We start from the raw sequence: 15,043 nt of genomic DNA, 5'->3' as shown, positions 1-15,043 counted from the left end.
ATGACATGACAACTGACATTAACGATAACGACATTTTAACGTTACAAGAATTAGTAGGTACTCGGAGTACCTACTAATTCCATAGATTATACACATGTATCGAACAAACAGATGAGACAAGTAATGTCCTAGGCTGGGCTTAGTATGCTTAGTACACAGACATTTAATTTATATTACATGTTTGTGGCTTATTTACGTCGAGAATGCTCGGACTAGAGCGCCACGCATCAATCCAGTCCAGAGTCCAGACTAAAGAAATATGCGAGGCAAGACAAACACGGCCGCCAACGCCAGCTCCATTCTACTTATGAGGGAATACCATGCATGAACAACTTGGTCACTTCACTGTCTGGACATCAAGCACTTCACTATAGGAGGAAGAAAAGGCATATTCCGATCCGAATATCTCAGTTATGATTTCAGTCCATCAGTTATCATTTCTAACTATTCATGAGCGCTATGCAATAGTATTTTGTATAATACTGTGAATGAGGCCTAATAAATTTTTAGGGTTCCACAGGTAGGTAACTCAAGGAAAAACGGAACCCTTGTTCTTCATTAGTTTTGGGTGTTTTTCATCTTCATGATAAAAATAGGGTCATTACGTATACAGCAGGTAGTACATCACTCTGACGTGTCCGGTCCGACTACGTAAATGTAATTATAATGTGAAAACGTTAATGACGATTCTAGTAATAAGTAGAAAATGAAAAACAGAGTATCTTATACTATAATGTTTATTTCGTAAACTTTCATAAAACTTTTACAATAAAAATAATAACAGCTGCCGTCTGTAATAATGTGGTAGAAAACAGAAAAGTTAGATCAACTATGAAGGTATCTAGAAAACCATTACCACTGTTTTGGAAGGAGGTACATAATTATCTGGGTCGTTCTTACGAGCGCTTTGATAGCCGCGGCCGCCATTACATTTTTAATTTTTTTATAAAGACAAGAACAAATTACCCGGCTATAAAAAGATTAATATTAATGAGTCATTTATTAATGAGGTAACTTTAGAAACTAAGCCTTCCACAAGAAAATCGATGTAAAAACGCTCGTAAGAATTACCATCTACACATAAATTATTATTTTTACAGTCCAATTTATTCCTAATTATATCACACAGCTTTTAGTGAGGGTACGCAGACACAGAGGCACCTTTTCACACTAAATTACACAGTAACATCAGCGCACTATAAAAATAATCCTCATTAGAATCCTTCTGTAAAACCTCTTCTAATGTGATGCCAAAGCGAGAAAATTCTTACGATACATCAAAAACCATGTTAAAATGTTTAACATAAACACAAACTGCATTTTAACAGTTTTTATATTTTTATTCAATTAATATTTACGTAACGTTATCTAAATTAACGTTATTCATTTATGAATATAGCAACACTAAGCTAACCGTCAAGTTATTTGACAGTAAAAATGGCGCAAAGCACGAAAAAATACCACTAGGTATTTTTAATACTTGGGGAGTCCCAAAAAAAAAAAAAAAATGAAATTACTATATACAATTTGATAATTAAATTCATATAGGGTTCATTGCTCTATCATTTATTTGAATTAATTGCTTAAAGTTATGTAATTTCATTATCTACTATACATTACATGACATACAGCAAGGCTTTTATTTAACGTTAATTTTAATTTTAAACCAAGGTCCCAGGCCTGTGCAGTACTGCTTTAGTGTCTACGTACTGTGTACTGTCTAAGGCTTGGGACGCGCACGTTGCATATATAATTAAATATATAATTTGTTACAAAAAATAGGTATCTATGTACGATGATATGACAAAAACAATGGCTATGCTAATGAAAAAACAATACGCTTCCTTGACAGTCCGTTAAAAATAATTACCAGAAGTTTTAAAAGAAATAATAATAAATACTTTTTAACTTTAATCTAGTATCAATCTACGAGAGGCCATCAAAATGTGGCTACAAAAATATTACATCACTTTTTCACCATAACATGGGACAGTTCCAGGTTTCACAAGTAAGATCACAGCCTCACTTCTCCGTCGCGAAGCGTTTCGTCTACAGATCAACACAGTATAAATAGTAGTCTATAAAGAGTACAAAATTGCCCTTGCAGTACAAAAGAAAGGTCCAGATTGATAAACCAAGTGTTGCCAGCCAAAAAGGACAAAGCGCTCGAAATAAGCACGTAGTAATTTTTGGTTTTTCAAATTCAAAATTGTTTATTCTTTGATTAACTCAGGTTGATATGAATCACTTATTAACATCACATATTGACTTAAAAAACCTTACGACGGAGCAACGCTCTGCAGCGACGCAACGGAGCACTGAAGTCGCTCTTTAACACGCTCCCGGACGCACGACAGCTACAGCAGTAATAACAATTAAACTTGTTTGTGTCTCATCAAGCGTCCATGAAAGACAGATGAACTTATCAAAACATTCTTAAACTTCACAGTCTATCAATATCAAATCACTAAGCCTGAACTGATCGGACACTGCACTGTTTCAGAACTGTCCCCGCTGGAAGCCGAGGCCGACTCCTCTCATGGTGTGAGTGGTGGCCCGGGCCACTTCATACTGCGCCTGCATCGCTTGGAACAGCTCCTCTTGCTTCTTTATCGGGTCCGCTGTCATGTCTGGGGGTGGCTCTTTCACCGCCGCTGTGGGAATTAATAATGAATAGGCGTGAATTGAACAATTCTCTTCGATTCCAGAATGTTTTCATCTCATTATTATTCTCAAAATTAAGATACAAAGTTCCATTTGAATAAATAATGAGCACCTGTAAATATTATGAATTTAGAAGTTGTCATTTTTATACTTTGCCCTTTTTCCGAGTAGTCTTAATATCCAAAGGTGTATGATGACTGGTCACTATTCTGTTTAAGACATTAGTCGCCTGATTCCACTAAATGGCTTGCACTAATCACTAAACTTGTACTTAAACTTCAGTCCAATGGATACAAACGAAAGGGCACAACACAAGAATCACACGAAAAAATATGTTTCATACAAATGTTTATCAGGAGCGGAAACAGATCCCATGACATCTACTACAAAATAGCAAACGGGCGTGGCCCAGAGATTTCCTACATTCTCCACCACTTGACCCGCATTTCTAGTAGAAATATATAGCATATAGTTGTTTCAATTAGTAATCGTGGTGGAAGGATTGGCTAGTCTCTGCGTTACCGAGAACCATTGCTTAGAGTGCTCAGAATTTTATTCCAAAATACATAAACATAGCAAAAGTTACCTCAAATGTTACAAGTTGCAATTAGAACGGTCGACTGGGCGAAGAATAAAAAGAGGTCGCTGCGGGCAATAGCTAGTTTATAATATTACTAGCGTCCCGTGCCGGCTTCGCTCGGGTAAAACTTTAATAAGTTATACACCTAAACCTTCCCCAGAGAACACACTATTTATAAAAAAAAATCGCATCAAAATCCGTTGCGTACTTTCAAAGATCTAAGCAGACAGTGGAAAGCGACTTTGTTTGATAGCATGTAGTGACGTGTTACCTTGGTCCTTGATGCCCATGAGACGCATGAACTTGGAGACCTGTTTCCCGTCGTTGTCCTGAGCGAATCTGGTGCCGGACCACTTGGCTGCCTCCTTAGCTTCCGACTTGTTCTTGTTGGACCACAACAATTTGCGTTTCTGCACCTAGGGTACGATCATAGTTTTATTAGTCCTTTGGCAGTTTCACTTTAGTTTTTGAGCGACTGGATTGTCTTTTTGAAAGTCTGCCCGTTTGTTTAACGGTTAAACTGCTGGACCAATTTTGTTTAAATTTGGTATGCATATAATAAAAGATTTCCATTCAAACATAGGCTACTTTTTTTTCAAAAATCAACCCCTATATGAGTATAATGGGCGAGAGAAATTTACGCGGGCCAATTGTGGGCAAAAGCTAGGTTTTAAGGTCTATTTAAATTACTTGTATAATAAATCATACACCTAAACCTTTCTCAGGAACCGCACTATTTATCGGTGGAAACCACAGGAGTTAGCCAAGCGTACCTGGTCCATGATCTTGTTGCAGCCGACGAGGGCGGCGGGCGCGACGCCGGCGGCGGCGCGCAGCTGCCGCGCGGTCGTCATCGCGCCGCCCGGCGTCTTGATCTGCAGCCCTGCGTCGCGCGCCACAACACAACACACGCTATCAGGTATCTTGACAGTACAGGCACATTTTGCACATAATATTTTTGTTTGGAAATTTTGTGCAATCAAGTTATTAAATAGATAAACGCTTCTTTACTATAGTTTTGGTTACTATAGTTTTAATTTTATGTAGATACGTGATAACACGTGTGTTCACGCGGCGATCAGAATAACACAGACTGACGACATCAAAATTGAACGTGTAATGTTGTCACGCAATGCGTGATCGCTATCCAGGTTAACTGTGTAACGTCCGCCTTACGAGTATACCACCTTACTAGAAGCTTCGCTCTCGTGGGAATCTCAAAATCAGGGAAAAAGTACCCTATGTGTTATTACAAGTAATATTCTACCCGTATACCAAAATATAATAAATCGTTATTATATTATACCTTACTTGAAGCTTCTAATCCTAACTAATATTAAGTATGTTTGTTACCTCTTCACGCTTCATTTGCTGAGCCGGTCTTTTTGAAATTTTGCATACATGTAATTTGATGTGCGTAGGACACAGGACTTTCATTCCGAAAAAAAATTAATGTTACTGTAGGAAATTTTGGGAAGCGAACCCGCAAGATACGGATAGTTTCTGGATAAAAAAAAATGTATCCAGATTTTTTTCTACCCGTGTACCAAATTTCATAACGATCCGTCCAGTAGATTTCACGCGAAAAAATAATAATATATAAATGAACATCCGAGACCCAGGTCAATCTGAAAAAGATCACTTTCCAATGTTGACCTCCCCGGTCAGGTCGAATGAGACCCGGGACTGGAGCGCGACACGTAGCCACAGAGACCATCAAAGCGCCAACAGGCTTCCCTCGACCAAGATTAGTGGAAAAAGGGAAGATCATTACCCAGAAACGAGACACGTCAAAGTCGTGATTAAACTTAAGTTTCAATAAATGAATATAATTTCTAAATTAGTTGAATACCTGATACTACGTCGTAAGCTACACTTTACACGTAATAAGGGACAAAAGATATTAGAGCTGTGTTTTCTTTCTCCATGTGTTTGAAATGAAAGTTATTACCATGTGTATAGGTTTCGTTGTGTGTGTGTGTCTTACCCATTTTCTCCATAACTTCGAGTTTTTTGTTGACTTTGTACGAGGAGGGCCTGTAGTCGCCCGACGGGGAACCTCGTCTGTCTCCAGACCTAAAACATAAATAGGTATTTACTATGTATTATTGTAAATCTTATTAATATATAAAATAATATGCATGTACGTTTGTTACTCTTTCACGCAAAATCTACTGGATAGATTGTTATGAAATTTGGTACACGGGTAGAATATAACCTGGAATAACACATAGCGTACTTTTTATCTCGAAATTCCCACGGGAGCGAAGCCTCTGATCGCAGCCAGTAATACATATACCATAACAATATTGTCATACTAATATTAAATGCGAATGTCTGTCTGTCCGTTCCGTTTTTGATGAAATTTGGTATGCATAATTTGACGACCTCGGTGACGCAGTGGTAAAGTTCTTGCCATTGAACCGAGAGGTCCCGGGTTCGATCCCCGGTCGGGTCATGATGGAAAATGATCTTTTTCTGATTGGCCCGGGTCTTGGATGTTTATTTATATATGTATCTATTTATAAAATATAGTATCGTTGAGTTAGTATCCCATAACACAAGTCTCGAACTTACTTTGGGGCTAGCTCAATCTGTGTGATTCGTCCTAATATTTATTTATATAGTTAAAGATTCCCGTTCAAAGATAGGCTACATTATTTTCGAAAATCGACCCCCAAATGACTATATCGAGGGGTGAAGTATAGTGTAAATGTATACTGACGTGTTGGTGTGCGGCGGTGGCGGGGGCGGGGGCGGGACGACAGCGGCGCCGCGTGAGCGCGAGCGGCGCGTGCGGCGGGGCGGGCTGCGGACAGCGCACGCGCTCAGATGTCAATCACACTCAACGGCCCACACACTGGGCACTGAGCCCGCCCGGTGGGACGAATGATGTACACGATAACAGGCAGGCGTAAAACCGCACACAAAAATATTTGTTTTACATGCTTTTATTACACACAGTTTTTTTTTACAAGCTTTTATTTAGTTTCATCTGTATTATCTGTGCAAGTTAAATTTAACCTACTTCTTTACTTTTTCCTTAAGAGTAAAAATTTCCCACGTCGCTTGAGTTTCCACGACAGTGCATTATAATAATAACCATGACATGATCGGATCTGCTCCCGACGAGGGAACTCCCTCAACGGTTTTACAACACAAAATTGTTATGGAAAATCCTGACGACACTAAAAGCTTATGGCAAATATGTAATTTTTATAAATAAACACAAAAAAGTACCTATATAAGTTCGATTCACATAATTGAGAATTTCATTATAAACCAAATGGGATTTGATTAACATACTTTCTTTCTTCAGATCGTCGACTGTGCCTGCTGTCTCTGTCCCGTTCCCTCTCTCTATCTCTGTCGCGCCGCTCACCGCGATCCGAGAACCTGGAAATATTTTTAAAGTCAAAACTGGTTCAATAGCGATTTCGTCAAGGCGGTCTAATTTGAAATGAATCGAGCGCAGCGTTTTATACTAGTTCTCAAATATTTAGGAAAAATATAATAATATCAATAAATTATTGAACATCTCAACAACAATACATTAACGTAGATATAATTTATTTATTTATTTAGCTAAATACAACGGTACACAATATGTATTTTTTTTAAAGTATTTAGTAAGAAAAAATAGGCACTTACAAAAATTTCTTAGAGAAACACACATTTATCCTAAACACGTTGACTCACATTCGTCAATCTCGCAAAACTGCAAACAATTCCTGACAAGCGTCTTCCAAATACCCTATTAATTCCTGTATTTGCATTGAAGACTCGGAACGGGTCGCTAGTCTTTGTATATAAAACTCCTGCGTTACTGAGTGACTGACTGACAGGACAGACAACACACAGGTGAAACTACTGGACGTAGAAAGCTGAAATTTGGTGTGTAGGTTCCTAGGACAGTGTAGGGGAGCACTGAGCTTCCTGAAATTCCCACGGGAAACGGATTTTTACTCACATACGAAGTTGTGGGAAAAAGCTAATCCATATTATTATTATAAAGAGGTAAGCATTTGTGAGTTTTGTATTTTTGAGGAGGGTAATCTCCGAAACTACCGGACCGATTAAAAAATTCTTTCCCCATTAGAAGGGTACGTTATCCAAGGTTGCTGTAGGCTATATTTTATCTCAAAATTCCCACGGGAGCGAAGCCCCGGGCCACATCTAGTAGTATATGAATACCTCGGAGACACAGCGTCTCTAGCGTCGTGCGAGCGCCGGACCTCCGCGCCGGGGGGCTCCGCGCCGTACGGCTTCAGCTCCATCAGCGCGGGCATCTGCTGGACAAACAAATGCTTGTCCATCATTACCGTCACCATATCGACTGGGTCATTGCTAACACTGGTGTTCGATTTTATTCAAGTCTCCTAAAGGCGACTACACACCGCCATCTAGCGGCAGTTGCATACACACTAGTGAACTAAACTGTGTAACACCAGATTGTTCAATTACTAATATTGAATAACTGTGTAAAAAAGTGCGTGTCGAATCTAACACCGTTTACTAAATCGAGGAGGGAACACTTAACTCGGACAAGATTTAGTTCTATTAAGATAACTCACCGCACAATGACGGTACCTACGTTTTTATTTTATTTCTTAGCGAAAATTAAATATTTTAATAGATTACGGCACACTACATAAATAATTATAGTAGAGAGTATACTACTACAATACAATAATGTTCTCTATAATACAATATGGATACAGTAGACTAAAAGGAATTTAGTATTTGTTGCGACCCAAGACGTGATGTGTTAGAGGAAATAAAATAATCTCTGTCAGTCCTATTTCCATGTAACGTTGTGTCAGCGCATCACGTCCGAGAGAGACGCGTGACTGCGGGGTCGACGCAACAACGTCATAATTATCAATAGTATATGTCCAGTTATATCCGTCCAGTTGACTATCCCCGAGAAGCTCCCGCGCAACTACTCTTTCTCTCTCATAACTAAACTTGTTAAAGTGAATCTATATATATATATATATATATATATATATATATATATATATATATATATATATATATATATATATATATATATATATATATATATATATATATATATATATATATATATATATATATATATATATATATAAAAGCTACACACTAAATATATATATATATATATATATATATATATATATATATATATATATTGTATCTAGTAAAACATTAAATCTCAAGTAGTGTATGCAAGTCAAAGTTTTCATTATTATCCTGACCGCAAGACACGTAGGCTCCAACAGTATATAAGCCGGTCTCACTGGTATCATTTACCAAGAACAACAGCGGTTGTGGACCCAACAGTACACTTAATTGGAAAACTACAATATTTTCAATTGGAAATAGTTTTCCAGTTTCCTGTTTTGTTATCCACTTGATTAATATGTATATCTCTACATAATCATAAGTTATCTAGTCTCTGAGCTATACCGATGACGGACGGACAGGATAACGACGGGTTGCTTGTTCATTTCGAACTCTAAAAATGGAGAGAAATTTTCCACTTTGCACTATTAACAAATGTTTGGCCCAAGCATGGTGCAGTATCGACATATGTAATTGATTTATGACATGATTATGTACGTTTTGTATATTTAGTTCCTTATATATATTTTTTTGACAATTTTCAATAATTTTATTGGAAATACTATCAATTTATGATATATTTTAATAATGATGTGAATTCGTCGTCTTAATTTTTAATGTATGTATAAGACCTACATTTGTTAATTGACGTCTTCGGAGAAAAGGCCGCGGTGAAGTTTTATTGCGCCGCTTCTTCTTCACCTGCGCTTTGGAAGTCGGCAGTAGACTTAGTTTAAGTGATTTTTTAACGTCAATAAGTGATGTATATCATCCTAAATTGAATAAATAATTATGAATTTGACTAGACATTTTAAAATAAAAAAAATCTAATGAATTCTGACCTTATTCTCAGTTGGTCTGTCATCAGGTCGGTCGCCCAGCAGCCCGCGTCTGCCTTCGTGACGCCGGTCGTCTTTCCTTTCATTTCTGCAATACATACATAACCATATTTAGATATATGTTTAATACTAGCTGCAACACGCACGCGTCGCATCGACTTTATGAAGTGCAGATTTTTTACCAAATCCTACGGGAATTGCGTACATTCCAGCAGCATTGAAAATACCTTGCGTTAATCCAAGGTTAGTCAGTTACCTGGATAACAAATTCCATAAATATTGGTCCAGCCGTTAATAAATAAAAAAGTTTCTCAAGAAATAATAAGAAAGCTACACTACATCTTTCAATACTAGGTAGACAAAATATACTAGATCGCGATTGGACTAGATCTCCGTTATGCTAAATTTCAGTTTAACTATAATAGCGAATTGACTAAACCGAAATTGAACGAGTTCTCAGTTAGTCTATTAATCGTTATTGAAGCTATGACCGGAAGAATAGTATTGTACCTATTATAATTGTCGTGTCGTCTGTCCGGGCGTCCCGGCCGCGGAGACTCGCGTCGGCGCCGCTGCGGCTCCCTGCTGTCTCCCGGACGACACTCTGCAGGACATATATACATAAATATATAGGGACAAATCACACAGTAGCGAGCTTCATGTCAAATTTTTTAATTTATATAATTAATAAAATATATGAACGAATCACACAGATTGAGTTAGTTCCAAAATAAGTGCTCCAAAAAGACTTTTGTAATGACTTTTTTGTAATACATTATTTAAATAAACATCCAAAACTCAAGCAAATTTGAAAAAGATCATTTTGAATCCCCGACGCAAAAAAAGAGGGGTGTTATAAGTTTGACCGCTAAGTGTGTCTGTCTACGTATGTGGCGTAGCTCATCAACGGGTGAACTGATTTGGATGCGGTTTTTTTATTTGATAGCAAATTTTTATGCTGTGATTCTTAGATATGGTTGATCAGAATCGGTTCAGCCATTCAAAAGTTGTAGCGAAATGAATATTGAAAGTCGGGGGGTTTTTTTATATATAAATAAATATAAATATATAGGGACAAATTACACAGATCGAGCTAGCCCCACAGTAAGTTCGAGACTTGTGTTATGAGATACTAACTCAATGATACTATATTTTATAACATATACATACATAAATAAACATCCATGACCCAGATCAATCTGAAAAGATCATTTTCCATGTTGACCTGACCGGGGCTCGAACCCGGGACCTCCAGTGTAGCAGTTGGTAGCAGATGACCATTAGGCCACAGGGGACGTCAATAAATGTATTAAGTTGAATATAGTTTGAATTTGAATTAGAGAAGAAAGAAAATGACAAAAGAATGATATGGAGACTACAGACGTTTACCGTCGCGTCGGTCGTCGCGGGCCCTCGGCGCGGGCTCCGCCGGCGGCAGCTCGGGCTCCGACTCCGCCTGAGACTCCTGCAAGGAAACGGATTCATTACATACATGTTTGCAGATAGATAAAATGATGAACTCTTCATTGCACCATTTGCAGAGAAGTTATCCTTAAACATATTATAAAACAGTCTTCTGCCGCGTCTGTCTGTTCGCGATAAACTCAAAAACTAGTGCACGGATTTTCATGAGGTTTCACCAATAGATAGTGTGGTTGTTGAGGAAGGTGTATTTATTATATTTTTACCCGAGCGAAGCCGGGTCGGGCCGCTAGTAAGATATAACTGGGTATACAAACATTTAGTGCAAAGGCAAACTTATAGCAAATGCAATTTTTCAAGCCAATCTATGGGTGGAAGAAGATGTATCTGATTGGTGTGTTGGTCAGGGCTGTTGTTGCATTTTATGGAACAAAATCTGTTAAGTATGAATTAGTAAGTACTCTTGTCGATCTCACGGCTAAACCTATGTGCTTACTTTTGATGAAATTTGGAATAGATATAGCTAATGATTCGTGGTCAAATATAGGATCAGAGCTGTGGGCAACTGCTATAAAGAGTTAGTTATTTATATTCAAATAATGCATCAAGGCCAAGTTTATAAAATAAATGCCTATTGTATTCTTTGTAAATTACAAATTTTTCTGAATGAGAGAGTTATTTTATGTAATTTTGAGAAATTAAGTTAAAAAAACTAACTGTTAAACACATAGTTTGAAAAAATATAATGGCTGACAATTATGTGGCCTCACAGGGCTGTTTACACAGGAAGCATTCGATTATAATATTGTAAATTATTCACTAACTGATATGAACGGATACATTAAGAACTCTTGCTAAAGCGAAAATATGTTTTGTCCCTTTCACTCGTTTCAATATTAGAAAGAATGAGACAAAATATATTTCAGTTGTGAATCCTATCACAAAAGTTTCGTTCATTTTTCAAATTATATATAAAAATTAAACTTCTTGCGTGAAGAAAGAATATGAGTTAAAAACAATTGCTCAGTATTCAAATATTTTATACATTAAAGGTATATATAACTTATTTAATGCTGGCACTAAATGCGGCGGTTCGGAGTTTGCGCATTTGCAAAGAATCGACGTACAGCGCTTGTTTTGTGTCAGGTATCAATGTCTAACTCACATTAAAACTACGCACTAGCACGTCGTTTACTTGCAAATAATATCCATGTGAAGTGCCAGCGCAGGAATTGTAAAAAACAGTTACCAATCACCAATGAATATTAGTTTAGTGAGAAAATTATGTGATTAACCAAATTTACAATCTTTCTTTTGGTGGGAACACACTTTTATATTCATTATGTATTCTAGATGTTTTTTGATTTACATATTCAAATAGAATCAATGAAAACAATAACAAAATTTGAGTACATAGCCACTCCCATCAGTTTAGAAATGTCTAGAAATTGATTTCACCAAAATGATAAATGCATTTTGCATTTACAGTGAAAAAATGGTCAGCTTGGGCAAAGTAGATTTAACTGGCATCTATAAATGCCAGTGGCATTCAAATTAACATGTATAATTAACAGTGGCATTAAAGTGACCTCTATACTTGCCATTGGCATGCAAATTGACATTTTTAGTAGCCAGTGGCATACAAGTTGACATCTCTAGTTGCCAGGGGCATTCACAGTAAACAATGATTCTAGAATTCAAAGAAATTGTTAAACAATAAAATAACATGTCATAGTTGCTATCCTTACAGTTAAGTACTCACGTGGTTAGGGTTTGCCACGGCCTGCAGTCGCTCATCGTGAAGACCTCGGCGGAGCGTGGGTATTTGACTTTTTTTGTGTCAATTTACAAATGGGTAACATATAAAATAATAAAAGTGTTAATATCATTGTTGAAAACAGCACAACATAATGTTGTTTCAAGTTTTTAGAATGATATGGCAAATACAGCTATGATATTATTTGACATTCAATGGAGTCAACAATAGTGGTCAGATGTGGCGGGAATGGAATAATCTGATTGGTGCTTTTGTTATACAATTGCATGATTATATAATTTATTAAAAGTAAAATGTATTTAAGGATGAATAGTTATACATATAAATATATATGTTTAATCAAAATCAATATTCCAAAATCATTGTATACTTTTAGATTTCATTTCAGATATTCTGGAGTTTGTCTGTAATCTTATTACATACAATTAAAATTTCAAATGAAATTTTGCAACCTTCTGTATGTAATAACAGAGATAATTTATGTAGTGATTATTTGTTCTACATAAAGTATTATAGTATTTATTATTTTCATTTAGCAATGATACTTTCATCACACCAAAGCAGCACTTTCCAAAGCAAACTATTGTGGCTCCATTGATAAATCTATACTTTAAATTTTTGGTCACACTTTCTAGGTAGAATGTGCATGTTAAAGGGTGTTGGAGAGTAGCGAAGGTAGTTACCTCACTCAAGTCCATGTTGACCTCATCATAGTTGGTGTCGTCATCCCGGCGATGTCTGCTCCCTCCGCTCACCTACAATATCAGTCTATTGTCAAGCAGAGAACATGGGTTAATATCTTTTTTCTTTGGCATCTGTAGTAATCTATGATTTTAGCTAATTTAAAATAAAAAGTTAAATTAAAAATATTGTTAATATAATTTCATATAATGTTGCCTGCAGCTCCTCAGGCCATAGCTTATTATTACATCTATACAAAAGTTTATCAAAATTGGTCTAGAAGTTTAGCACAGACAGACAGACTTTCACATTTGCAATATTAACATGGATTTTGTTTGTCGCCCATGTTTGTGAATGTAAATTAACATTTTATATATTTGGTTAGATAGTATGTTGTTCCACTGCTGGTCAAAGGTCAACATTAGATTTATTCACCTAATAATACCTAAGTAATTTTAAAAATGTCAGTTTCCATGTTCGTATTGAAGTCAAAGAATAACATAGAATAAGCCAGCTGCTCCTCTCCCAGCTCAAGTTCCATCTCTAGTGATATAACATGTATCTTTGAGCCTGTTATTCAAACAAATGGTAAATCGTGTAAGACTATTTTATGCAATAATAACTTGCAATTAAAGAAATCATGGTGAGGGTGAAAGAGGAAACCCAACTGGCTGTAAAAGTAACGGGGATAAAAAAAAAATAACAAGACTATTAAGATAGTGGCTTAGACGACAGCCATTCAGTTCGATAATTCAGTGATCATTCAGATGCCATTTGGCGATGTGATAAATCTGATTATGGTGATAGTTGCAGCAAACTTAAAAAGAACTAACGAAAATTCCTTTAGCATTCGGTGTAGTAAAACAAAGTCAACAGTGGATTTTGTTGCCCATTTTTTACATCGAGATGGCATTTTCCTATGCCAAATACAATTGAAATTTTAAAAGCAGAATATTATTCCAATAAATTATTTTATATAAAATAAATAGAACTTCCTCAATAAAACTAAAATGGATAATCTTCAAGGACAGAAACTTACCGATGCCTGATGGCTTCCATATCGCTCATGATCATTTTCATCGTCGCTTCCGTACCCCACAAGGGAATCCATTATTGTAAGTAAAAGAAAAATACACAATTACGTTGGATAAGATCAAAAAACGATACGACCAATGTGTTTTGCAACGCAAAATACTTTGGATGGAATTTGGAAAAATTGATGGGAATAACAATCAGACGATCAACAATATGGTCGCCAAATTAGCAGTGTTGCCAACTGTAGTTGCTAGGGTAGGACACAAAAGAAGTATTGATTCTTAATGGTACGAATACTTTTCCATTCGATACAATACTTTTTTCTCGATACCTTAAATTCGATTCTTGTACTTAACGAGTACTTCTTGACATGTATCGTATCGACTACGCACGCAACCAGTTGCCTTCTCCAAACCTTCTCCAAAAATTAGTAGGTAGTTTTTTTTATCCCTAATACTTGTTAGAAATAGCTTAGCTGAATCTTACATAATAATATTTACAAAAAAGTAAAGACATTTCTTGTAGGTCAACGACTTGTGATTATGAAAGAGGAAGATGTCGAAAGTTGAGGTGCAACCACGAAATTATACTATCTGTGTACGATAGTCTACCGATATAGAAATATTGGCGATTCTTTAAATTAGTAAGAATGTCTCTCCAATAATGAAGGTTAGCAATTAGTATTTTTAAGTACTTTTTATTGATAAAAAAACTAGCTAAAAAATAATGACAAAAAATAGCTACAGCTAAAAAGTTGCTAAATTGGCAACACTGCAATTTAGCTAGTGTTGTTGGGTGGTAGTTGATTTGATTTGAAACATCTTTGCTGTAAGATTACCGATTTTTTAACAAATGGATTTCCCTATAACATTTTCAAAAGTTTTTGTTTTTGGCCCGCGCGCGGGTCCCTCTTGTCTGTGGTTTTTGCCGTTTCGTTCC

The 15,043-nt window shown here is 36.4% G+C and overlaps 1 protein-coding gene across 4 annotated transcripts; it reads right to left on the bottom strand.

Annotated features, from left to right (window-relative positions):
• Positions 1-719: 719 nt before the first annotated feature.
• On the bottom strand, positions 720-14,358 carry LOC128679326 (uncharacterized protein). 4 transcript variants are annotated; one of them, XM_053761470.1, is made up of 12 exons: positions 14,109-14,358; positions 13,072-13,156; positions 10,573-10,654; positions 9,700-9,793; positions 9,193-9,277; positions 7,439-7,536; positions 6,551-6,640; positions 5,970-6,053; positions 5,232-5,320; positions 4,018-4,127; positions 3,516-3,660; positions 720-2,654 (listed from the first exon to the last, which is right to left on the bottom strand). In XM_053761470.1, exons 2-12 carry the CDS (start codon positions 13,084-13,086, stop codon positions 2,500-2,502), a joined length of 1,047 nt encoding a protein of 348 aa, XP_053617445.1. In that variant the 5' UTR covers positions 13,087-13,156; positions 14,109-14,358; the 3' UTR covers positions 720-2,499. The 4 variants fall into 4 exon arrangements, with proteins under 4 accessions (XP_053617445.1, XP_053617441.1, XP_053617443.1 ...); XM_053761466.1 differs by having other exon boundaries at positions 13,072-13,143; XM_053761468.1 differs by having other exon boundaries at positions 10,579-10,654; positions 13,072-13,143.
• Positions 14,359-15,043: the final 685 nt, after the last annotated feature.

This window comes from Plodia interpunctella, chromosome 21, assembly GCF_027563975.2.
Source record: "Plodia interpunctella isolate USDA-ARS_2022_Savannah chromosome 21, ilPloInte3.2, whole genome shotgun sequence".
Taxonomy (NCBI): Eukaryota; Metazoa; Arthropoda; class Insecta; order Lepidoptera; family Pyralidae; genus Plodia; species Plodia interpunctella.
The sequence above is the reverse complement of the archived record's forward strand: the minus strand, read 5'-3'. Positions and strand labels throughout refer to the sequence as shown.

Excerpts from the sequence above, each read along its gene's own strand:
- LOC128679326 (XM_053761466.1), bottom strand. The coding sequence starts at position 14,180 with ATGGATTCCCTTGTGGGGTACGGAAGCGACGATGAAAATGATCATGAG. Across the intron at positions 10,655-13,071 it reads TCAACATGGACTTGAGTGAG|GAGTCTCAGGCGGAGTCGGA; the intron begins GTAACTACCTTC and ends GTTTCCTTGCAG. Across the intron at positions 2,655-3,515 it reads CATGGGCATCAAGGACCAAG|CGGCGGTGAAAGAGCCACCC; the intron begins GTAACACGTCAC and ends TAATTCCCACAG.